We start from the raw sequence: 25,545 nt of genomic DNA, 5'->3' as shown, positions 1-25,545 counted from the left end.
CACTCTCCTAAAAGTTGTTTGAACAAAGAAAAACCTAATAAAAAAGTATGAGAGAAAAAAAAAGGGTTTTAAAAAGCCTAACCTACCTTCGGACAAGCTGGGATTCACAACATAATGTGCCTATGCTATGTGCCTTTAATGGGCATGGCCTCGTGTGTGACATCAGTAACGTGGCTGGTTGGTCTCTGTGTGAGCGTCTGGCTGTGAGTCTCGGCCGACTGCATTGCTGCTTTCAAGTGTTCTCATTTTGTATTTATGCGTTTATCTGAATCATATCTGAAGCTAGCTCAAACTCAAAATTCTAGCTCACAACACATAACAGAAAAAAAAATCAAGCAGCTTATAACTAAAAACAAAAACAAAAACAAAACCCCACTAGTTGGGTTTAATAGGGACTAGGCCAGTACGCGAATAGCCAAAATCGCAAACTTTTTTCCAAAAATATTGATGAAGATTCAATGTACGTTTTCAATGAAAAATCGGAGGGTAGTTAGGGGAACAAAATTGTTTTGAAATGTTGTTTTTTTTAAGCTAAGTCATGATTTGTCATTACCTGAGCCCTGAGCAACTGTGATGTCATTTTCAATGAACAGAAAGTAGCAAAATGGCCATCCACTGAGATTTACAAAAACAGGTGGATTTTGCTGCACACATATTACACAAATGCAATATCAATCAGAATGCTGTGTTTCGACCGATGGAGCTGCATAGAACATATTATTGTAAAGCCCATTTTTGGGGTTGACTTCCTCTTTAATTAAGTCAAGATCCAACAGCCCTGTACATCTATTTAGCAGCGAGTCTAAATTTAAAAAGCACAGCTAATGAAAGGGGTAAAAAGGAGTTCAGGTGGTCCACTTACACTGCAAATGTTGTCTCCAGAGCAGCCAGCAGTCACATTCTCCATGAGTTGCAAAGGGAAGGTTGTCACTGAAGTGTCCAAACCAAAAAATTGCAGCCTCCTGTCATTTATCCGCAGGTCTTGGATGCATCCTTTAAAATGTCCCCCCCAAACTGCAGTAGCATCGCTCTCCAGCAGTCCTCCAACATAGACAGTGTCTCCCGCTAGAACCCCATCACTCCTGACCTCCACCTCTGCTTGTTTGTGAGCTTCCACCTGCAGCGTCATTATACCCTTCGCCACCTCCACGTTCACAAAGTGAACTTCCCCGTCATTGAGCGCACTGTCTCCCCTCAGGCTCTTGACGTTCCCGAGCTGAGCCGTGACCAGGCCGTCCTCCAGCCACACGTGCAGGTACTGCGTGCGCCTGTTGCCCACAGCAAGCAGGAGGCCGCCGGGCTTCCGTGTGCGCAGGAAGAGAGAGATTGAGAGGCCCCGACCCAGGTCATCTGTGACGTTGAAGGCAGCGTAACTGAGTGAGTCCTCGCTCCCAAAGCGTGCATTCACATGTTCTGAAGGTGAGGAAAAGGACAAGACAAATTGTACCTTAGTATAGTACGTAATTGTACTGGTGAGCCGAAATGGCCGGAAAGACCTACATTTCTAACCTAAATGCTAACATTTGTTCTTTTACAGCAAATTGTACTAATACACGCCCGACAGTACATTCGCTTGCTTTTGTAGTGTTTCTTTTGGGTTTCTTTTTGTTTTTTGTGTGTGTGTGGGTGGGGGGGGGTGGGGGGGCAATCAGGTAGTTCTGAGGGAGATTCACAATCCGAAATCACAATCTTCATTCCCACTCAGATTGAATGTCCACTTGCCTCATTGGGATTCCTCCCCCTCCCCCATTTGGATGCCTGGAGACATGGCCAATTACCAAGCCCCCACCGCCACTGTACAAGGATACTTCAACAGTTGCCACAGGCAAGTGTGGAATGATCCAGAAAACCTTCAGCTGAGAGATTAGCACTCTATTACCCAAGCATGTTGCAAAACGTAGAGCTACTTATAAAGTGACCAAGTCTAAAGATATACCTTCTTTATTTATAAATGTACTTGTTTATATCGCTGGCGTCGGGGCAAAACCTTGTACCTTCAAATTACGTAGTCACTTTTCAGGAGACACCAAAAATGGCAAGTATCTTCAACCATTTGCATCGTGAAGGAGAGCAAGCCTTTTCCAACACTTTAAATTGGTCATTAATGTGTAAAAATAACACCCGCGTGTGGAATGACCAATGGTGTCGATTTTTGCAAAAAATATGAAATTCAAATTATGAGATTTTGGCCCAACGCCAACTATATGTACAATAAAACTGTGAGGGATGAGTTAGTGCCATGACAGCTACCGACACGGGCACCCCATTTTTACTGGTTGCAATGATACCTCAATAGAGCCATTTGCTTGCAACAGAAAATAATGCAATGACACTTTCAAAGCGCTGGACTGCCTGTCACCGTCAAAACCATTGTGCCACTGATTCTTATGAGAATCAGAATCAGAATCATTTATTAATGGCCACACAACAGAGTTGGTGGAATTTGTTTTCAGTACAGCAGCAAGGCTCACATTTCTCCTGTGTCAGTTCCATCATCACCACCAAAAACATCAAGAATAGTCACATTCATGTTAGTGTACAGGTTACATCAAGACGACGATAGATTTAAAGTCCTCACGGCTGTTGGGAAAAAAATGTTCTTTGTTGTCTTTGTTGTGATGGACCTGTAGCGTCTCCCTGAGGGCATCTGTGTGAACAGGTGGCGAGCGGGGTGTGTGTGATCTGAAATTATTCTTACTGCTCGCTGTGTGATGCGTCTTCGGTACAGAGTGTCTATGGATGGGAGTGTGCGACCAATAATTTTGGAGGATTTGTTGATGATGCGTTGAAGTTTAGACCGAGAGTGACTGTCCAAATTACCATACCAGACTATTATTGCTGAGGTGAGGATACTTTCAATTATGGCTGTGTAGAACTGAAGGATGAGATTTTGCCGAATGTTGTCTGAGGAAAAACAGTCTCTCGTTGGCCTTTTTATATGTGTGGCCTTTTGTTTTTGATGGATTGAGCTGAAGGTTGTTGTTCTGGCACCAAGTGACTGCTTGTTCCACCTGCTCCCGGTAATGTTTTTCGTTATTGTTGGTGATGAGTCCAATTATTGTGGTGTCATCTGCATATCTGAGGATTGAGACGGAACTGTGTGATGATGTGAGTGTGTTTGTGTATAGTGAGAACAACCAGGGCAGTGCAACCGAATGAAAATGAAAACAGCAAATCCTGTTAAAATACAACGATGCGACATGCAAATACAGTATTGTTTGTCATTGTACGGATGAGAGCTACGGTAATTCTAATATTTTGGTTGACAAATTTAGCTAGTTAAAAGAGCCACACTAGTCAACACATTGTTCCCGTAAGTAAGGCTTAGTGGTTAGCACGTCTATCTCACCATTCTGAGGACAGGGATTCAAAATGAACCTGTGTGACGTTTACATGCTCTCCACATTCCACGTATGGGTTTTTTGGAGGCGTCCTCCCACATTCCCCTGACCCGTATATGTGGGAATGTGAGTGTGAATGGCTGTTTGCCTACATGTACCCTGAGATTGGCTGACAACCAGTCCAAGTTGTACCCTGCCTGTCGCCCCAAATCAGCTGGGCTAAACTCCATCTCAACTGCGATCCTAATGAGGACAAATGCTGTAGAAAATGGCTGGCTGGCTGGATGGAGGACAGTGTCAGTGCATTGAATTTGCTTGCAACAAAGATATCTCTCACAAAAGTAGCCAAACTGAAAAGTGACAGGAAGAGAAAAACTTGCAACCAGTAGCCTGCATGCTGTATGCATGTACAACGTCAGCGTTTTCCGATATGGGCTGTTCCCCTTTCATATATGCCAAGTCGGACAATTATAACACATGCATGTTAGACATGCTGCCCGCACAAAACACTTCGTAGATGGTGATGTGAGCATGTGAGTGGGTGTTCCCATCAGAGAGTGTGATCACTAATCTGCTTTTCTAGACTCAAGGGCCTATAGATGTCCTCTGAGGAAGAATTTGACCATTCAATACACCAAAGTGCAACAAAAGTTTAACATTAAGGCTGTTGAACTATGTGTTTCCCCTCATGAACTCCTAGATGTTTGGATTACAGCTCTTCATTGTCAGGTGAGTAATTCGTCATTGGCTTGCATGATATCCGAATGTCCAAAATAGAAACCCTTTTAATCCAGTGAGTCATATCAGAATATCTCTTCCAAGAGCCTTCACTGTGGTTTTTGGTTGGCCCCCATTGTTACGCTCTTGTCCACTAAACAATGTAACCCATAACTCAGTTAATCTGATTACTTTGAAATATGTGGAAATGTTTTTTTGCACTAACAAGTGATTTTAACAAACCGAATTGTCGATCTGCACAATATTACACACACGCACTTGCGCATTGACAAAGAAAATTATGCTACTTTGAAGAGTCTTTTAAAGCGCTCGTTTTCCACTGTTTTAATGGGAATCATGTCCTCAGCAAGGTAATGAGTCACTGCCTCAGTTACTTCTTTACACTGCTTGCTTGTTTTTTCATATGGAGTGCCTTTAAATGACTGTGTTACCGTGGGTTGTGTTAGCTTGGAGCTAGCGGCTGCCTCTGGCTACCATGTGTCTGATCTCCGTTTGCTTTGGTTGTCGGCGCCGACGCCCGAACCGAGTCTCTGCAAATTTTGCAAATAACTGGTTTGCGCTTTCTCCTCCGAGGAAAAGCCAAACCAAATCGACACTGTGGATGTGGAGTTTCTTTTCGGGACCAACTCTGCTTCGTGGTGACTTTCCGCTATAGCCTCCCGCTATACAAAGAAACAGGGGGGGCGGGGAGTGTCACGTACGGTGCGTGCTGTGATTGGTTGGTCGAGTATACGCGTCAGCGGCTTTGCGCCGCCATAGAGCTTAACTGTTTAGAATGTGCCATGTAGACGATCAAACGATCTTTCGGCTTTATGAGATCATGAACACTTTAAACCGCTTAACGATCTAATATCGTCATATCACCCACCCCTAGCTCTCATGTACACTACTACTACTGAATTGCTATCATGCATTGACTGAAACACTTGCAAAGTAGCGTCTATGAGTAGCGTGTATGAATGTTTAAGTAGTATATGTGAGGAAAAAAAAAATGTAGTGTGAGTGTGTATTAGTCTTCCGCTTTTTTTTTAATTTATGCAGTGTGTATGAGAGATAATCCTGAATTACATCCCTGATGACCCCCCCATGTAAAAACATACCATTTTCACAGTCTTGGCCCTCATAAGGCCTTGGACACTGGCACTGGTAGCTCTGCCACAAGTTGACACACAGGCCGTTGTTTTGGCAAGGCACATCCAAGCAGCGGTCACGATGGCTGCAGCCAGGGGACACGTTCACAGCAGAGTCGCTCAGCCACTCCTCGGGGACAATCAGTTGCCAGTCCACCAAGACATCCCGCATGCAACCAATGAATGGCGGAATTGAGGAGTCCTCGCTGGAGTCCTTTCGCACCCCTCCGATGAAAGTGTTCTGAGGGCGCGACACCAGGCCATCCGCGTTATTCTGGACCGGAGCCACCTTGTAGCATGGTTGCCTCTCACATTGTGCCGCATCATTCAAGAGTCTCAGACTCAGCACCTGGTTTGTGAGCACCGCCTCTACAGTATGCCACTCTCCATCAGTGACTGCATGGGACAGCTCCAAAGCCCCGATTCGACCCTGTTGCAGCCCGGCGGCAGCTTGCCTTCTAAGTGTGAGGTGAAACTGCCCCGCTTTCAGCTCCAGGCACAGCAGCAGGCCCCTGATGCTCCGCTGGAACAATATAGCCCTGGGCAGAGCAGTCTTGAAGCTGAGGGTGATATTGCAAGACATCTCAGCATCCACAAATGGGCTCTGTAGCAGAAGGTGGCCACTACGTTCAAATGAGAAGGTGGTGGGGGTCTTGCAGAGGGGGCCGGTGTGTCCGGGCGAGCAGGAGCACGTGTAGCCGTGAGTTCCATCCAGCAGGAAGGGGTTGCAGGAGCCTTGGTTCTGGCACTCGTGGCTGTCACAGCCCACCAGCCTCACATCGCAGTTTGCGCCTCCATACAGGTAGCCTTTGCTACGCCGTTTGCTGCAGTGACATGTGTACCCCTCATCATGGTTCTCACACCTCCCCCCATTCAAGCACGGGCTGGCATCACAGTGGTCTATCAGCTCCTGGCAGAGGGAACCTGTGGAATGAATTCAATCACAGCAATTTAGCAGTTAAAACATGGACAGTATCACTACAATGTAAACAAAAGGAGACTATTTTCCTGCAACATGGTATTTTTGGGGGATCATTTCAAAGGGGTTAAGGACTCAGGGCCAGAGTATTATCTTCAATATTTCCTAAAATAATGGCCTATGTCATTTTTTCATTTTTTCTTCGGAAAACACGAAAAACTGAACCAAAGGATGTAGCTGATTTTTTAACAGAGGTGGCCAGCATCCTAAGGAGATTTTAATGGCAAAAAAGAAAAAAAGATCTTCAGCTATGACTTGGGCTATTGTTGAGAGTGACGATACAGCTTTTGTAAAAAAAATAAACAAGCAAGCACACAAAACCATTTACTGCAAAACTTGCCAACTTTTCTACTAAATTTAGAACATTTTGTACAAAATTCTACTAAATCAGTCAGACCAGGTGAAACTCAGTAAATATTGAGTAGATATTGTGACCTTGTCTGATGACTGGAAAACACACCTATAGCCATTCAAATGTCACACACACAAAAAGTACTTTTCTAGAATGGTATATTTTTAAAAGGGCTATTTTCAGCCACAAAATACTGTAAGCTAAATAGAATAGAAATATTCCCCTCATGTTAAACAGTAAATCACACGTATAGTAATATGTCGAGTACAAGTTACAGTACACGGGTAGAAAAAGTATATTAAACATTTGGACTTTTGTTTAATCATACTCTTTGTTTGACTTAACACAGACTCCTCTGAAAGTGATTATATGGATCTAGAAAACAATGGCATCTGTGTTTCAACCAGTTCTCCATGTTGACGTTCATTTCTTCACATTACCCAGAATAGCCACTTAACAAGCCCATGAGATTACTTAACTCTCCTATGATCTGTATTATCCTCTAAACATTGTTTCTCTTAAATGTGTTTCCAGACTTACAATTATATATTTTTAAAAAACAGTCATTGCCCAGCAGCCATAGCACTTTCTAGAGAGAGAAAAAAAACAGGTGAATAGTCACTACAAAGCACTCCACCCACTTATTCTTGTTACCTGATCCAAGCAACAGAATTGCCCATATCCATGGTGTGTGTATCCGCATCATGGCGTCACTCTTCCCCCAGAGATGCCCCAAATTTGTCTAAGTGCACCATATTAGTGTGAGTGGGCACAGGCATTCACAATGGAGTTCTGCTCCTTGTCTGCTGCAAGGCAGGCGTCGTGCAAGGCAGAATAGGTGGGGACCAGCAAAGCCAGATCCTGGGGATTACACTAATGCTATTTGGCCACCTTCCTGAGTCAGTGCCACTGCAGGCAGGGAGTCCATTTTAGAACATACCGTAACACTATCCATGGCAGCTCACTGACTAACTTACTGTCATTGCAAAATCAAGTCTTGTGTAAGTCGGAATAAAACTAATCTGCTTTTGTAACCCAAAAGTAATACTCAAGGCGCATGCCGGTAAACAAGTCTGTGAACAGTGCACCAACTTTATCCTGTCGGTATTTATCAAATTATTGCATCTACTATTGTCCACCGCAGTCCCACACAGTGTAAATATGTGACATACAGTATTTAATGTTATTGTTAAGGTTTGTAATGCTTTTTTTTCTACCTTTCTAAAGCATTATGCATCCAAAGTGTTTTTACATAACCCAATGGTTATCTCATCCCTTACCCTATGGACACACTGTTTATTGTTACAACACAACTCTTAGGTACTGTATGTGTCAGCATAGGTTGCAAAAGGCTCACATACCAGTGACACCATCAGTGAAACCCGTTGACATGCTGAAATAATTGCAGTGGATTCATCAGAATAGACTACCTGTTGTTCCTGGAGGACAGCTGCAGATGTAGCCTGCAGCGCGATGTGGGTCGTAGCGTTCAGGTAGCAGTGGTTCGCTGCCAAAAAGGACCTGCCATGACCTCTCGATGCAGCGACCGCCATTAAAACACGGGTTACTGCCACACTCATTGATGTCTATTTCACATAGTGTACCTTCAAACCCTGAAATCAAGATGTAAAACATGTTTGTCATTAACAACATACAGCATCTACCGAGAGATGGGTCGAGCTTACAGTTAAACGGAGTAACCAAACTAAAACAACACAAAATAAAATTCTCAAATGCAAATGTTGCTCTACCTAGTGGGGAGATTAATAAATTTCACTTTTACAAACCCTTTAGCGCTTAGAGGGAAAAATACTACGGTTGTTTTAACATCATAACTGTATTCTGGAGGGGGAACATCAAATAATATAACTAATCTATTCCAACGTATTACAATAAAAGTACAGTACACCAGTGGAAGAGAGTAAAACTAATGAAGAAACCAATGGTGGTGAAAGTTATGAGTTGTATATTTACATATACTCTATGTATCCATGCAATAATGACAATCACCATATGAGGTTAATAGCGTCGTTTACCTGGCAAGCATTGACAGGTGTAATGACCCTGACTCTCCATACAGGTGGCACTGTTGAAACAGGGTTGAGAGTAGCATTGATGTCTCAGGCCCTCACAGTGTCTACGAGTAAAGGCTGTTTGTGAGCAGTCAAAGCTATATCTGGACACAGTTACACTGAAGGCATGAAACCAACCCTTGTATAACCAAGTGTGTAGAAAAAAACACACACATAACTCGACTATTTCTACTGGGCAATAGATTGTCAGTTCCTTGGATAGCTCACCCATTTTCTCCATCTATACACAGAGCCCCATTTTGGCATGCCTTGTCTTGGCATTCATCGATGTTGATTTCACACTGGTGTCCTTGGAAACCGGGCGGGCAGGTGCAAGTGAAGCCACCAGTGTTGCCGCGGCAACTGCCCCCATTGAGACACGGCTGTAATCGACACTCATCAATCGAGACCTCACAATTGGCCCCTGAGACAATGAAAGCAACACAGATGCCAGAGTGCAAAATGACAGGGGCTTTTATGTGGACTGGCTGTGATCAGACCTGCTTTTATGCCGCAGAAGCTTTTGTGGTCTGCGACAAAAACAAACACTCTTTTGTGTGTTACAGTCTCACTTCACTAATGCACTGTAGGTGTAAAAAATCTACACACCCCTGTTCAAATGCCAGGTTGTTGTGATGTTGTGTGATGGAAAAAATAAATTGTTATTAACTCAAAAAACAACATTTTTGACATAACCTGTACAACTCAGCTCACATGCAGTAAACTAGGAGTGTAATCACATTCAAATTGTTTGCCATCATGAAAGTATTTCAAATTAGTCCTTAATAAAGTGGAGCTGTTGTAGTAAGCTTTTCATGACTTTTTTTTTTCTTCTTTTGATTTCAAGTAGAAGTCTGAAGCTTTTGTGTTAATAATAACTTATTATTTGGAACTGTTCATAATTACCACCACCTTAACAAAGGCCCTAGTTCCAAATGAGAAAAACTGCTTCAATGCATTATACTGCCACCACCATGCTTCACTGTAGGTATGGTGTCCATTTGGTGATAAGTATTGTTGACGTTGCAACAAACAAAGCTTTTTTGTTCCATCAAATATTTAATCCCTTGGGTATCCTTCTGGCTGATAAACAAACACATTTCAAAATGTCTTTTTTTTTTATATCACAAAGACCTGGCAATTGAGCAGACTTTATATCCACTGTAAGTCAAACAAAAATGAATGTCTCACATGTAAAGTAGAAATATTAGGATTAGCAAATTTTTATCCATCCATCCATCCATTATCGATACCGCTTATCCTCACAAGGGTCGCGGGGCGTGCTGGAGCCTATCCCAGCTGTCTTCGGGCAGTAGGCGGGGGACACCCTGAACTGGTTGCCAGCCAATCGCAGGGCACACAGAGACAAACATCCGCACTCACAATCACACCTAGGGGCAATTTAGAGTATCCAATCAACTTACCATGCATGTCTTTGGAATGTGGGAGGAAACCGGAGTACCCGGAGAAAACCCACGCAGGCACGGGGAGAACATGCAAACTCCACACAGGGAGGCCGGGGGCGGGATTGAACCCACGACCTCTGAACTGTGAGGCGGACCTGCTAACCAGTCGACCACCGTGCCGCCCTGATGTTTTTATAATCACTTCAATTATTGTTGTTCACTGTTTGTGTTCACTCACCAGTGAACCCAGTGGCACATAGACAGGAGTAGCGGCCCACTCTGTCCACACAGGTGCCTCCGTTCATGCAGGGCTGGGACACACATTCATTAACATCAATCTGACAGTGAGCACCCTGGAAGCCTGGCACACAGAAGCACGCGTAGCCATCCTTGCGGCTTTGACACAAAGCTTGATTTTGGCAAGGATTTGGTGAGCACAGATCCACACCTGAAGGGCGCCCCAAAGGAGTTGTACCTATAAACACATAATAATGAGCTAGTGAACTTTCTGAAACATTATGTACAGTTATCATAAACATTATGAAAAGTATCCACACAGTAATGCAAATTTTGTCCATATCATGTTGCTAAAGAAGGTAAGCCAATTTGAAACTAACCCACTTTCATAATAAACTTTTTTATATACTGGTGTACATGATGTGTATACCTAATGAAATGGCATTGCCTGAATGTGGTTGCAATCAAGCAAATCCAGCCAAGGATTCACCATTCATCAAGTGTTCATATCCAGAGCACATACCCATATCTGTTGCTCCTTCACTTTCATCTCATCTGACACGATTAGTTGTGTTTGGAGCTCTTCAATTAAGTCATTCCTTCCCTAAAATACTAATTTGAGGATCAGCATTTGATCCTCTCTGGGGAAATATTGGACAAAAGATTTTTTTTCAGTGTATTTGTTAGAATCCCTTTTTTTTTTGTTTGTTTAATTTGAGAATATCCTTCACGCGAACATCAGGTTTTTCCCCTTGGTCAGAGCAAGAGCCCTTGTTCTCTCTGAAGGGGATCTTAAAAAAAAAAACAAAAAAAATGAACAAAATAGAAAAAAAAATATCTGTTGTTCTCAAAAGTGTGATTCTGGGCTTAAACCTGACTCAAGACCTTTTGTAATTTTTGTTAATATCCATCTTTGGATTTATGAATTAACTTTGCTTATCACATATGAAGTGGTAAAGAGCAACTTTGTCATTTGACTTGTGTCTACTGTATTGATATAACCTGACAGTGTCTGTTTCATTTTCACAAGATGATATGTATTTTTCCTCGACTCATAAAGATGAAACAAGACATTAGAATGTCCTTTGACCATCTATCAGCCACTCTGAGGAAACATGGCTCAATAACTGTATCGTCATCGTCACATCCTTCATCACGACCACATTGAAACTGGACTTCCATCAAGAAAATGTCAACAAAATTACTGATACCCTATTTTCAAAGTGAAAGTCACAATGGTCACTGAAATATACTGAAGCTGATGAAACTGTAATTTGCCGGAAATGCACATTGACGACAAGCTACAAAGCGTCTGTGTTGCTTTTCTGCATCTAGCAAAGAAAGGATGTCTTGAATCTGTGGAGGGTAAAATGGAATCTCAAGGCTATCTCGACATTCTAAAGTCAAATGTTAAATGTGTTGCCCAGTGTCAGATAGCTTGCTCTCACGAGTCCCCCAAAACACAGAGCTAAAAACACCAAAGAATGACTAGGAACAAATTGGGCCAGTGAGCCCTGATCTAAATTGTTTCAAACATCTGAGGAATGAGGAGGCACACTTCGTAAATGAAGCAGCAGGAGCAGTTTCCTCATTGTGAGCCAAAACAAGAAGCCTCATAAGAGTTAGAGAAGTAATTTGATTGCATTGCGTCAGAAGGTTGTGCAACAAAACACCAAGTTAAGTATGGTATCATTTTTGTCCAGGCCAATTGCATTCATTTTTTAAAACAAGTCTTTTTGACCGTAAAAACATTAGTTCAAGATAAATCATTTTTTTCCTCCGTAAATTTGTATTTATTACTTTTGTTGACGTTATTCAAGTGGCCATTTTTTTGTGACCAAATAGGCTCGCGATCAGATAAGCAAGTGCTGCATGCATAGATGATAAACACTGCAGGCCACTTCACAAAAATCTTGAGCACACCAAAGTAGTTATTTCATGGAGATGGAGTGGGTCTTGCATGACAACTATGGTAAAACTGCAACATTATAATGAAGCTCCAGCGTACAAATGTATGCACACAGCCACAGCTTGCAATCACCCTTCAAGTGTCCAATCATGCTGAGTGCACAACCTACGGGGAGGCTCTTGTGCGCCATGATTGGAGAAGGGCGGTTAGACTCGCAGGCAATTTGCAATCATCTCCGGAGCGGCTACATCGACTCGAGACCAGACTCCGCATGACTGTAGTATAAGGAGGCGATTTGGAATTATCCACTTACAGTGTGGAAATGAGTCACTGTCTATAACCCAAAAAGCTAACATGAAAACATTCCGTAATATATTTCAAAGCAAATTGAGACATTTGGTACTGCAATAGGCCCAGTGATGCTACTGGCTACTTTCAGTATTCCCCTGTGGCAGAGTTCAATGGATTCAGAGATTCGGAGACAGATCCAATCAACCACACATCCCCATTCCCCTCCCACAGCATGTCGTCTTTTTAAATGTAAATAGCTTCTAAGCGTCTTTGTTTCGCCCTATCTGGAGAGCCTGAAATGGCACATGTGGGACACCTGACATCTCTTTCAGCCTGTTGCATGTACGCTGACATATCTGCTTGCCCGTCTGTGTGTTTCAATGGCGATAACAACTTGGGGGGATTGCTGTGTCTCAAAGATGCATTGTGTGTCTGCCTTCTGTCCCTGCGTTGTGTTGTCCATGTATGTCAACCCATCTCTTGGGTGACTGTGCTGGTCCCCCACTGTCAGAGTCTTTTTAGTCACAACATAGGCATTGCTGTTCTTAGGGGAATCACTGTTGGCAATGATGTCATTTCACAGTCTTGCAATTGAAATTCTAATCACGCACTTGGGACAGATGCATGCAGATAATGAAGGAAACATATTTTGAAACCAAAAAAGCTAAGACGTTTCGATGGAGTAGTGATGTACCCAGCAAATGTGAGAGTCCAGTTTTCTAGGAAAATAATGCAAAACTACAGTATCCCATTGACGGTTTACCGCAATTTGAATATACTCGTACTCCGTTGACTAATTTATGTTGATATGCAGCATTTGTTAACACTCATCAATGTAGACAACAAACAGTATGCTGTTAGATGACGGAGAAGGAGAAGTCACTTACCATAGATCACAAACAGTGAAGAGAAAATTGTCCAGGCAAGTGATTTAAATCTGGAATAACGAATTACATCCATAATCGTGACAGGGAACCATCCTGCTTGTCTTATGCCTCAAAGTGTTGTCACGAGGGAGATTTCTCTGATCTGCCTGCAGGGTCTCATGTGTTGTCAACTCCAGAACCACTTCAACACGCACTTCTGCTCCCCATTGGAGCACCATCAGGAGCCTCCATCACACGTGAAATAAAGAGTGTGACGGCCAACCGCATCCAGGGAGAGGAGGGGTTGTACTAGGTAATGCTAATGGCTTTATTAAGCATTAAGGACGACGACAACAACAACTACTACTACAACTACTAACCTTACTACCACTACTACTGCTACTACTACGACAAGTGATTTTAAAATACTCAAACATGCTTTACAAGTGGAGACAAACAGCACATCACACGTTGAAATTATGAATTAAAATTAACATTATATAAACAAATAACTCTAAAGAGGTGGTTTTTAAAATTGAAGTCAACCCCCCCAAAAATCTTTGCAATATGTTCTATGCCCCTTCACTATAGTCCAACACCAGTCACGGCTCACCTGTTTTCTGAAGCTGAGCCATGATTGATCGTTATCTGAACCCTGAGCAACTGTGATGTCGTTTTCAGTTGGCAGAAGTGACAAGTGGCCCTCCCCCTGAAATGGACAAAAACGGGCGGATTTTACTGCTTAACTGATATTTCACAAACACAGTTTTAATCAGAATTCCATGTTTCGACTAGTGGGCCTGCATAGATATTCTTGTAAAGAAAATTTTGGGGTTGACTTCTGCTATATGTAGGCATTTGGTTGACAAGGCTGTAACAACTATTTCTGTATCAAAGCATTAAAAGAAAAAACAAAACAAAAAACGTATCCTTTTCTTTTGATCAGATGAGACAAATGAGGTACGCCCATTTCAATAATTAATATTACTAATCAATATTGATGGTGAAACTTGAGTGCATGCGAAAGTGAATTGGCTCGAGACGTTCCCATGCCGACGTAATCAGGAAGTTGGACCACTGAAGAGAGCAGTAACGCAGTTTGTTTTATGTTAATAGGGTTATTTAAACGTGTTCCGAGCGCGCCCATCATGTCAACGTCGGTAAGTGTGAGTTCAGCGTCAAATTCATCGAAGCCAGCGGTGGATTACACAGGTGAACAAGTCTATTATATCACAGCTAGTTTTGCAAGGAAAACATTTGGAACAACTTGATATATCACATTCATCTGGCATATGTTGATGTAAATGCAGTATGATATATTTTGTTTTATTTCAATTTTGCTTTGTATTTTGACCATCACAATAGACCCCTAAATAAATACTAATGTAGCCTCAGCGTTTACTATTCATTTAAAGATGTGATTTTTGTAGTGCACTGACACTAAGGTCATTTTACTTATAGCCAGTAAAAACTTGGATTCATTATTCTCTACACTTTACAGACTGATGTGCTCCCTCATCAACCACCTGATTTTTGTCATGTGGATGAACCTTACCTTTGTTGTATTGTGATATCGTTCCATTTATCTTTCTGAAATCAAATGACAATTTTTTGTCTGTGGCATCCAGTCCCATGTAAGAGCCAAGTGACTGTTCACACCCAAACCATCCCAGATGAGTTGCTGATCAGTCTGACCTCGACTGTCTGCAGCAATAGGAAGACACGGGGACCCAGTGCACACCATCGACAATGCAAGGTACCTTTGAGTCACAATTGTTTATATATATATATATATATATATATATATATAAGTTTTAATTCCTAAATGTATTTATTTATTTATTTCAAAGGGATTCGGATTGAGACGGCCAGATGCTGTATGGCAACACCCGCTTGGGCGCAAGAAATATACATACTTCCTGGAGCAGCCAACATCACTGACTGGTGCTGACAGGTCAGTTTTGGCAACAATACAGCTAAAGTAATGTTCTCATAAGATTGTTTAGTGGTGGTAATACTATTATATGCACAGTAACATGCAAGGTATTATTACTTGGTGTCCATGCAGGGACATTTCATTCTTGTGTGATGCCATGGTAACCCCGAGTAAGACCATGCCACTTCCTCCACTGATGAACAGAAGTGGCATCAGTGACACACAGGTTTTCTGCCTTATTGGGTCCTTCACAGCATTTGTCATTGCTATGGCTTCAGAAAAGCAAAACAGTAAAAACATGCATATCTCGCGCATAAACACAGTAGCAATGGTAAAAAGATTTTCATGCACGAATTGTGTTACATACCATAACAGAGTCTGTATCTTCTAGAAGCTGAGTGTGTCAGAAAGCTTGATTCCAGAAGAATATCGCAGTGGGAAAAACAAAGGCCTACAGGGCCTGGAGTTCTATGAAGAGTGAGCTCACCTGAATACTCACACCAGTTTAGTGTCATTGTCGTATGACAAAGTAGTTGTTTTCCAAGCATTCATGTTAGATCTCTGCCGCAGTGAATTCACAGTACAGCTACTGGATGACAAACAACAGCTCAGGGTCTTCCCTTCACTGTAAGTAATATATATATATATATATATATATATATATATATATATATATATATATATATATATATATATATATATATATATTTTTTTTTTTTGGTTTTTTTTTTTTTGTTTGTTTAATCTCAGAAGACCTAGTGGCAGATTGGAAGCTGTGCAGTTGATGAGGGCCATGGACGACCTGCTGGAGAGGACTGGAGTGAATCAGCCCAGAGAGGAGCTAACTGAGCCATCCCAGGTGGGCCTACTTGGCTGCCAATTGTCACCATTACAGTATATAAATAGGAATGTCAACTAAATATCTCTTCATGCAATGTTCTTTTCTCATTTCGCTGGTATTCCATGATTAACTTTATAAACAGTGGACTCATAAGTTCAAAGTGACACTTTATCATTTTGCACATTTTTGTAGTGCTGCTATTAATGTAATCCTTGTTGTAGCTCAGTCACTGCATCATTTGCACAATTCAGTTGTTTATCAGTATTACAGTATTGCGCACATTGTATTGCTCAATGACTCTCTCTGTGTTGTACGTTTGTGTATACTGTAGCCTATGTCCTAAATATATATTCTGTCTTTTTTTGCAAAATGTGGTTTCTAAAGCGACACCAACTGCCCGCGACAAATTATTTTTGTGTTTTATCATATTTGGCCAGTAACAATGATTTTGATTCTGTAAATGTTTTTTGATTCCATTTTGAGCCATAGTTGTAGAAATATGTTTCAGATGAAAGGTCTGCTGGAAATGGTGCAGACTGAGCAGAAAATCTACAACACTGTTTTCCATGAGCTGATACGGCAGGTCAGCGTGGGATGTTCTGAGAGAGGACAGTTACTTGCCAAACTCAGGTTAGAACAACAAAGGAATCAGAACAGCTCTATTTTCATTAGGCATGTCTATGATAAGCCTCAGCACTCTGTTCAACGTAGAGTCAAAGCAATGTTCATCCTTAACAGTAAGGATGGAGAAAAGTGTTTATTTTAGAAAAATGATCCTCAGAAACGCTGCGCTTGTGTTTAGACAGCGCTACCAGTCCCTGCTTGAGCGCATCCCAAAGCAGTTGAAGGCTCTGCACACGGAGACAATGGCCCAACGGGCTTTGGATCGCCGGCTGACTGAGGAAATCCACCGCATCAAGACGTCCATCCAGCAGCTCAGCACGTAGGTCGGGGCTTGATGGATCGTGTTCAAACTGTTCCTCTTCAAACCCTGAAATTAATCATTTTCACTCACGAGGAAATTAAAAATGCACAAAACAATAACACAATCAATGAGCGTGTGCGAGCTCATTTCTCCAAGCCCATATGTATTGTCTTCCAACAGGTTATTATCCACAATCAGGGACGACGATGATCATGTTTCACAGCAGGCGCAACGTGCTCATCAGCAACTGGCCGAGGCTCTTGATCGCACTCACAATGACTCCAGGTGGGTGCTCGTTTTGTATAGCTCATGTTTTATTAACTGAATTTAATTTTGCAAATGTTGTCCTAAAATGAATATGTACAACGACATCCATGACGATCAGAGTGCTTCAAGGTTACCATGAGCTGTATGAGCTACAGCGGGGTCGCCTTCAGGCTCAGCTCGTCCACATGACTGAAGAGAGAGACCGATGGAGTCAGCTCTCACTCTCACTTGCCCTGAAGGTGTGTAAACTGCAGTAATACTGTCATAGCAGAGGGGCTTGCGTTTCCGTGGATTGATACTATTGTACACAAATATAGAATGTGTAATATGTATGTGGCATGAAAGTCACGAGCATGGATACTGGAGGTCCTTTTTCCCTCCCTGACAGCCCCTGAAATCCACCAATATATTTTAGGTGTGTGATTTTTCATGTATGATTTACCGAAGAAAATATGGAGTGATTAAAATGTGTCTGCTAGCAAAAGGCATTCAACTCTTAACTACATTTATACCTTGTCATTTTGCCAAGAAAAATAAATCCTCCAGCAAAGTCTTATTATTGTATTACTGTATCAAATAATCACAGCATCTCAGCGGATCATTAAAAAGTCTATTTTTCTAAAAAACAAATAAATATTTTAAGCAAGTGTTTTATTTTGTTGATTCTTGATAAGATAGATTTTCTCAGCATTAATAACATGAGCAAATTTCTTTAAAATATCATGATATAATATTGAGCCCTTTTCTTCCACTCCAAGTGGTGACATTTAATGAATTTAGTGAAAAGTGACTCACAGACGCTCGGTGCGGGGGGGGGGGGGGGTGGAAGGCAGTCTCCAAGTGCCCACTTTATAGTGGCCAACTTTAAATAATCAACAAGTGAAGACCTTGTTGCACTTCCTTATAAATGTACTTTGCACGCACCAATCTAGTGCACGGACCCCAGCGAGTCCGTTATGCTTCCGTCAAGGTATTAAACATCATTTTCACTCAAATACAGACCAGCCCATTGTCCAGAATCCAGATGCTAAACCTACTGAGAAATGCATAAATGAGTCAAAATGAGGAGGACAGCAAAAGCATGCTGTAATCAAAGTGAAAGTGGTTTTGTAATTTTCAATACATTTTCATATTTATATTTTGCATCGCAAATTATATCATTTATCTTGTCACTGAGTAACATACAACTCTTTTTGACTGATAGGTGATCAGTGTGAAGAAGATGCAATTAGTCAGTCGACTGCATATCAGTGAACAGTGCTGGTTTCAGACAGCAGAGCACTACAGCATATTTATCACTTCCAAGGTTAATTCGATGCTGTGTTCCCACATTCTCTATCGCCTTTGGCAAAATCAACACACACACTGACTGTTACCATCTCGCTGCAGGACACGGAGGACCTGAGCATCATTGTGGAGCTTACAGATTCGTGGAAAGAACAATTGACTGGTCTGCTGTCTCATCTGAGAAAGACTGAGTATTGTCTGTCTGAGGTCATCAGTGGCATAAAGCAAGGCATTGCCAAGTGGCTCACGTACTTCATCCTACTCAATAAGTAAGTGTGAGGGAGAATTGTATTTCAATGATTTTCATTTATACAGTACTAGACATAGATCTTTAGTAGGGGTTGGGGTGTTCTTTGTAACACATTAAATCAGTGGTACTGTTCAGTGTGTGTTTGGCAACAATGTTCTCTGTTTCTAAGGTGTACAGAACCGAAATATGAGAAAAGTTCACTGGAGGAGATCCATGCTGATATGAAGCAGTGGTCAGATGTAAGACATAATAGTGGATGAATAATATTATACATACAGTATATAATATGTAACCGATGTAATAAAATATTTCATAATATAAATATAGTACATATAGTCTTGTTGATGGTGACTTTTCTGTGAAATACTCCGGTCCTTTATTGTTTTATCATCAGTTGTATTTTTTTTCCTTGCAGATGTTGGCCCGGCAGTGTGAGGATCCATCTTGTTGCCAGCAGATATTTTCTGGTCTTGCCGAGGTCCAGGAAAAGTGGCTCAATTTGAGTCTACAACTGTTCAGAAGACACTCAAAACCTAATGGTGAACTCCCTCAAGGTCATCAGGCCTTAAGAAAGCTGAACAGGCTCCTTTCTGAGCACCGTAAACAGATGGACATGCAAATTAATGGAGAGAGTGGTGAGGTCCAATCTGCTTTTTTCTTAATTCATAAGAATTGGTAGGATATAAATATGTTGCCAGTGTAGAATTCACAAATTGTGCCCAGTGATAATCAACCTAAAATCTAGTCTTCAAAAAAGACTGATCTGCCTGACCTCCAATGTTTCAGGAATCCACAGGCAGACCATGTCACTGCTAGGGATGTTGAAGTCCTGGGTCACCAAGCTCTGCTCGGCTATCAGCCAGCCAAAAATGATGCCTGCTTCTGACTGGCTTAAGCTGGAAAAGGCAATGGGTGTTTGGCTCGCTTTGGCTGAAGAAATCTTTAAAAATGCCTCAAATGATCAGACAGAGCAGCAAAAGGATGAAAGCGATGACATGCTTTTGTAAGCATATTCTCATTATCCCAATTAGGTTATGAGTAATGATCGTTAATTATGAAATGGGAATTTTATGCATGTGGTGTAGGACAATGGTTGTATGTAATCAGCAACATGCAAATATGTACTGTATTATTTGCTTTTAAGTGATTTTAGTTCTACCTGTTGTTTGACCATTATTGTCCCTCAACAGCACAAAAACAGAAAATGTGCTAGAGGAGGTGCACAAGTTCATGAGAAGCTTGTCCAGCTTCACTGAGTGCGTGAGCGACAAATACACGGATGAGGTGAGCAGCAATAAATCACAAAACTCTGCAGTTAACTGTCTTTGTATTTTTTTTTTTATCACTAACTGGTTTCAACAAAATCGGAATGGGAAATATATTTACATTTTCCGAATTGCAATTTCCTTACAGGAGGCGTAATGTTGTTTGTGCTGTTCATTTTCTATTTTTGCTACTCCCAGGTCAATTCTACTCATATGGCACTGACTACCTGGATGCTGGAGCTGTTACTCCTTATGGTGCCAGACCATCCTGAACACCTGCAACAAAACCAAAAGCAGAACTACATTACAAATGCCTCCTTTCAGAAACTGAATGAGGATGCGAAGGTGCTGACTGAGAAACTTTGCCGTCTTTCCACATCCATCATCAGGTAGCTAATGTCTCAATTACTAAAACATGCTTGAAGTAGAGAATTTGCAGTGTAACTCTACACTATGCGTGGTTTTTTTTTTCCATTAGTTCATGTCAGTGGATTGTGGAGGAGAAAATTTTGAATCAAGTTGATGCTGATAACGAGATGAATGAGTGCAGGAAGCTACAGGTATCCCAAGAGTGAATTCTGAATAAAAAGTAGTAAAAAGTATGTTTACATATGGACAGTCACTGACTGATTCACTTGTCTGACTGACACAGGCAGCGTGGGTTCAGTTCCCACTCAGTGATGGTTTGATTATAAATATGATTGACTGGCCACCAGTCCAAGATGTTGTCAGTCTTTCATCTGCAATCAGCTAGTAACGGTCTCACCTCCCCTTTGAGGTGAGCTAGGAACAGTCAGGCCTTCTCATCCCACATCGGTCATATATGACCTCACAAATGTTCTTTTAATTGAATGGACACGCGTTGAAAATCTTCTCATTGATACTGCAGTTTCTAATAATGCAGTCTTAATAGCCATGCGTCCCATTACTTTTGTCCATGCTGTGCAGTATAGATGAGAGACGATTTGACCCGTTACACGTCACTGTCATCATAAATCTTTTCCGACCCTTCCCATCCTTTAATTTGGCTTTGTATTGAAGCATGGGTCTTCAATCCTGTTCCTCGAGGGCCGGTGTCCTACCTGTTTTCTATTTCTCCCTGCTGCCACACACCTCAAGTGACCATATAATCAGCAAGGTCTGCAGAAGCTGGATAATGACCCTGCTCATTTGAATCAGGTGTGGACCGCAGCAGGGAGAGATGGAAAACAGGCAGGACACCGGCCCTCGAGGAACAGGATTGGAGACCCATGTATTAAAGTGTTACATCAGCACAGCGCTGTAATTAGAGGATAGCCTGTCTACCCTCAACATTTTGAGATTCAGGCTTCAAATCTCAGCTCTGCCTTTCCTGTTTGAAATTAGCATATTCTCCCTGTGCTCGTGTGCTCACACCCGGCACTCCAACCTTTTTCCACATTCCAAAAACATTCATGTTAGGCTAATTAAAGTCAATATAGTCTCAGTAAATATGTATATAAAGTGTAAATATTGACCATGTGTATGAATGAGAGTGTGAACGGTAGTTTGTCTATATTGGCCCTGCCATTGTCTGGCGACCAGTCCTGGGTGTACCCCGAACTCAACTGGGGTAGACTCCATCTCACCCGTAAACCTTATGATGACAAGCAGTATAAAGAATGGGTAAACGGATGTATGGATTTTATTCATGTGCCTAGTTTTAAAGGGGAAATCAACCCAAACATATTTTTTTCAAGAATATGTTCCCAGCAGGCCCACTGGTTGAAACGCGGCATTCTGATTAATAGCGCGTTTGTGCAATATGAGTTAAGCAGCAAAATCCATCCCTTTTTAGCCATCTCAGGGAACGATCAATCACAGCTCGCCTGTTTTCTAAAGCTGAGCCATTATTGGTCGTTACGTGAGCCCTGTGTAGTTGTGATGTCATTTCAAGTGACAAAATGGCCGCCCCCGGAGATGGCTAAAAACAAGTGGATTAACTCTTATTCCACAAACGCAATATTTACCGGAGTGCTTGGTTTCAACTAGGGTTCTTGCGTAGAACATATTCTTGAAAGAAATATGTTTGAGTTGACTTCCACTTTAATCAGGTGTGTTTCTGTATCCATCTTCAGGGCAAGTGTACTGACTGGGTTGACACTTGTGCTTGTCTGCTCTCCGAACTGAGCACTTCCTCCTCTTTGGGGTGGTCAGTCAGGCAGACGGACTACCTCAACAACAGCGATGTAGCCGAGTCTCCAGCGGAGGACGCTAAGTCTTTGGTGAGGATTTGGTATAAGAATTATTCCGTATAACTGAGCACAAGTCAATGAAGGGTTTCCATTTAGATGATGGTGTCTTTTTCTGTTACCAGGTGAATGACAAAGAGTCAGTTAAACCTGAAGAGGACAATCCAGAGGTCAAAGATGATATGGTCAGTTACACGATCATCTGGCCAACAAGCGAAAAGACAAACCTGTCTCATTTTCATTGTTGCCTACATTCTGTGGATTTACCTACGATTATTAGAATATTCAGAGGAAAACTTCCATCAGGCCGTTTTCTGACTTTTTATAATTTTTCATACAAAGACCTAATAACTACAGAATGGAAGATACACATTTACAGTACAATGTAATCCACTGCAATCAATCTACCGGATTGTTTGTCACATTGTTTGATGAGTCTCAAAAACTGAATCACTTTATCTAAATATATAATTTGTTTTTTCCTTTACAGCTTGTTATGGTAACAAAATGTCTAATAGTCACCTTTTGTGTGGCAGTTGCACATTTATTTGTAATTTATTTGAGTACAAAAGCAGTACCAAGAAAAATAAATAAAAAGCTGGAGCAAGGCAAACCTTTTAAAATATTTGATATGATTTCAGTGTTTTGCTCTTATTTCCCTTTACCAAAGCTCTTTTGCTGCTGTCCAACAGGGGGTGCTAACGATTCATGAAAAAACAAAAATGATGCTGATTGGCTTTGATGGAAACATTGTGCTGAGAAATTTGGGAGAGAGAAGAGTCTGTCTGACTGGGGTGAGAGTGAGACAATCACTTAATGGATTCTTCAACAACACAGAGCCAACATAGAGCCTCTTGAGTACAATAGAAGTAACATCCATAATTTTTCTATACCACTAATCAGCGTTTCAGTGAGCTGGAGCCTATCCAGGCTGACCTTGGCGAAAGGCGGACTACACCCTGGACTGTTTGCCAGTCAGTCGCAGGGCATAGAGAAAGACAAGCATTCACGCTCGCCGTCACCCTGTCACCCTGTCAATGCTGGACACAACAAATAAAATCCAAAATTCATAAAGCAAAATTTTGTATTACATCAAAACAATCCATGCTGAGTACTTGTCATCTTTATATTAATTATTTTTTTCTTCAGTCAAAAGAAACAGTTGCCCCGCCAAAGACAGTCATTACAGTGTATATTTATATTTCAATATATTTATACTTTTTACCACTCTAATATCAATTTTAATATTGTTCCCTTTGTGTTTTGCCTCCTTTAGCCAGTATGATTACATATGAATTATCAAGTAGTTTTAATTTTGTTTCGAGGAACTGAAAGCAGTTGTTTGTCTGAGTCTCTTATTTGTCCTTGTCAGACCGACGACTTGGTTGTGTGTCCAACAACAGATGAAGCCCAAAAAGCTTTTAATGATTTGACCACAGTTGAACTACTGCAGCAAGAATTACAGTTAAGTTATTTTCTTTTTGCTGAGTTACATAACCAATATTTTGTGAATATTACAGTTTTACGGTCATGATGTTTGTGCACAACACTGTTCCCTGTACTTTTCTCAAAAGCCTTCACTACTTCACTTCTACATACTTGCTGTAACACTTAATCATATTTGACTTTACATTGTGTATGATAGTGATTCAGAGGTGTTGCTCCAGGCAAGCGAGCAGCGAGCTCTGAAGGCTGAGGAGGCCCTCCAGGCAGCACTGGAGAACATTAAAGCCCTGGAAATACAACTACATGATCCTTTAGGACGGGTGCCCAAAAGCTGTCAAGGTATTGAGGCATCTTATTGCATCAGTTTCTAAATGGCGAGGAGACCCAAGGACTACTATGTGAAGGTTCTGCCGTTTGTCTTGCAGAAGAAAAGCAAACACCATCGCCGTTGTCAGCAATTGCTTCTCTAAAGAAAGCCAGTATGGAATCCAAACCGGGATATAGTAGCGAGAAACAGTGATTGAACCCAACAAGAATTTACAATTATTATACCATAGCTTGTTTGGTTTATGCTGGATGGTTTCTACTTGGTTTGCTTCCTACAGACTTCTTTCAATTCTTGCCTTTGTGTTTGTTTATTTAAAATCCTAATGTATTCACTGATGAATATCATGAATGATGATGTACAAAAAAAACATGAACTGAGAAATGCTAACAATAATGATAAGAGAAAAAAGTTTTATTGCCGATGTACAATGCTGAATTAATAGTGTAAGAGGTCAAAGAACTTGATAAACCTAAATGGAAGTTAAACACATGCTATAGTGTAAGACTACTGTATATCTTCAACTTAAGATGCTCTACAGCTTATGTGGGTGCTCACTCTGGCCTGTTGTTGTGTGTCTCTGCCCCGGCTGCCAGACGCTGCTGTAACTCCACTGGAAAGCTGAGCTTGTCTCTGACAGAAAATCAAACCCAAGCACAACACAGCATGGTCAGCAGAACCCTCAAAGTGCACCGCAAATCTCTGCATGCATCTGCTGACAGATCAAATGGGATAAAGGTCTATTTTGAGGATAACTTTGAATTTGTAGTGGTCTTTGCGGTTGAGCTGTTTCATTCTAGTCACTTTCTCTGTGATTGATTTGAGCATAGGTTCTAAAATAAAAATGTAAAAAGTCACACACATTCACCATCTATATATGCCAGCGACATATACAGTAGTGCGAAAGGAAGAACAATCAAATGCTGTTCTATTGGATAACAGAAAGTACGAATCTGTGTGTCCACCTGATACCAATCATACGACAAAATAAGTCCAGGCTTCCTGCAGGTACTGTATATCACCTTTGTGCTAAATTAAACAGGCCCAGATTTCACATTGAGTAAAGTACTGTAACTAATTTTGTAATTAAGTTGTGTCGAGATCATTACTGTAGTTTTTGTGACATTTTTCTAGGTGTGAGTACCAGGTGACATCAATCAGCACAGGTAGAAAAGAAGGCATGCAGAGAAATTCTGCATCATTTAAAATATTTTTTTTTCGCCCACTAATTTTAATGTAGTAGAGACGACTTGATGGTTAGACAATTACATGTGCTCTAAATCCTAATCATCACTGGCCACGCCATCTGCAGGATCTGGAAAATACTACAGTATTTTAAAATGTAAAAAGTACTGTCAAAAGTAGCATTAGTTCAATTTTAACCATTAATAATTTTTTTGTATTGTACTTTATGTTGCTGGACATGTGGCTAATTCATTTGACAAAGAACAACATTTTTTTAAAACAGTATG

General features: G+C 41.3%; 2 protein-coding genes across 11 annotated transcripts in view; one reads left to right on the top strand and one right to left on the bottom strand.

Annotated features, from left to right (window-relative positions):
• crb1 (crumbs cell polarity complex component 1) overlaps positions 1 to 13,430 on the bottom strand; it is a 30,657-nt gene extending 17,227 nt beyond the window's left edge. The window contains exons 1-7 of one of the 3 annotated variants that reach the window (XM_086046588.1): positions 13,343 to 13,430; positions 10,257 to 10,493; positions 8,841 to 9,036; positions 8,577 to 8,677; positions 7,971 to 8,153; positions 5,180 to 6,133; positions 863 to 1,413 (exon numbers count right to left, since the gene is read on the bottom strand). In XM_086046588.1, coding sequence (XP_085902714.1) covers positions 863 to 1,413; positions 5,180 to 6,133; positions 7,971 to 8,153; positions 8,577 to 8,677; positions 8,841 to 9,036; positions 10,257 to 10,493; positions 13,343 to 13,415 — 2,295 coding nt within the window. In that variant the 5' untranslated portion in view covers positions 13,416 to 13,430. Of the gene's footprint in view, positions 1 to 862; positions 1,414 to 5,179; positions 6,134 to 7,194; positions 7,382 to 7,970; positions 8,154 to 8,576; positions 8,678 to 8,840; positions 9,037 to 10,256; positions 10,494 to 13,342 lie in introns of those variants that run through there. The other 2 variants (XM_086046585.1, XM_086046586.1) reach the window with 2 other exon arrangements.
• On the top strand, positions 3,866 to 25,434 carry axdnd1 (axonemal dynein light chain domain containing 1). Of its 8 annotated transcripts, XM_086046591.1 has the most exons (27): positions 3,866 to 4,070; positions 13,495 to 14,533; positions 14,950 to 15,077; positions 15,172 to 15,275; positions 15,390 to 15,483; positions 15,649 to 15,734; positions 15,828 to 15,884; positions 16,008 to 16,116; positions 16,607 to 16,728; positions 16,901 to 17,041; positions 17,204 to 17,308; positions 17,409 to 17,529; positions 18,495 to 18,596; positions 18,680 to 18,846; positions 18,997 to 19,066; positions 19,243 to 19,462; positions 19,614 to 19,830; positions 20,018 to 20,111; positions 20,291 to 20,481; positions 20,571 to 20,652; positions 22,189 to 22,335; positions 22,428 to 22,487; positions 22,995 to 23,096; positions 23,675 to 23,766; positions 23,948 to 24,087; positions 24,174 to 24,227; positions 24,670 to 25,434. In XM_086046591.1, the coding sequence occupies exons 2-27, from the start codon at positions 14,428 to 14,430 to the stop codon at positions 24,696 to 24,698; spliced, it is 2,940 nt and encodes a 979-aa protein (XP_085902717.1). In that variant the 5' UTR covers positions 3,866 to 4,070; positions 13,495 to 14,427; the 3' UTR covers positions 24,699 to 25,434. The 8 variants fall into 8 exon arrangements, with proteins under 8 accessions (XP_085902717.1, XP_085902719.1, XP_085902716.1 ...); XM_086046593.1 differs by lacking the exon at positions 24,174 to 24,227; XM_086046590.1 differs by having other exon boundaries at positions 24,174 to 25,434.
• The last annotated feature ends 111 nt before the right edge of the window (positions 25,435 to 25,545 follow it).

This window comes from Filicampus tigris, chromosome 12 (assembly GCF_054856515.1).
Source record: "Filicampus tigris isolate MCC_2025a chromosome 12, RoL_Ftig_1.0, whole genome shotgun sequence".
Taxonomy (NCBI): Eukaryota; Metazoa; Chordata; class Actinopteri; order Syngnathiformes; family Syngnathidae; genus Filicampus; species Filicampus tigris.
Note: the sequence above shows the minus strand (reverse complement) of the source record. Positions and strands in the feature narration are given on the sequence as shown.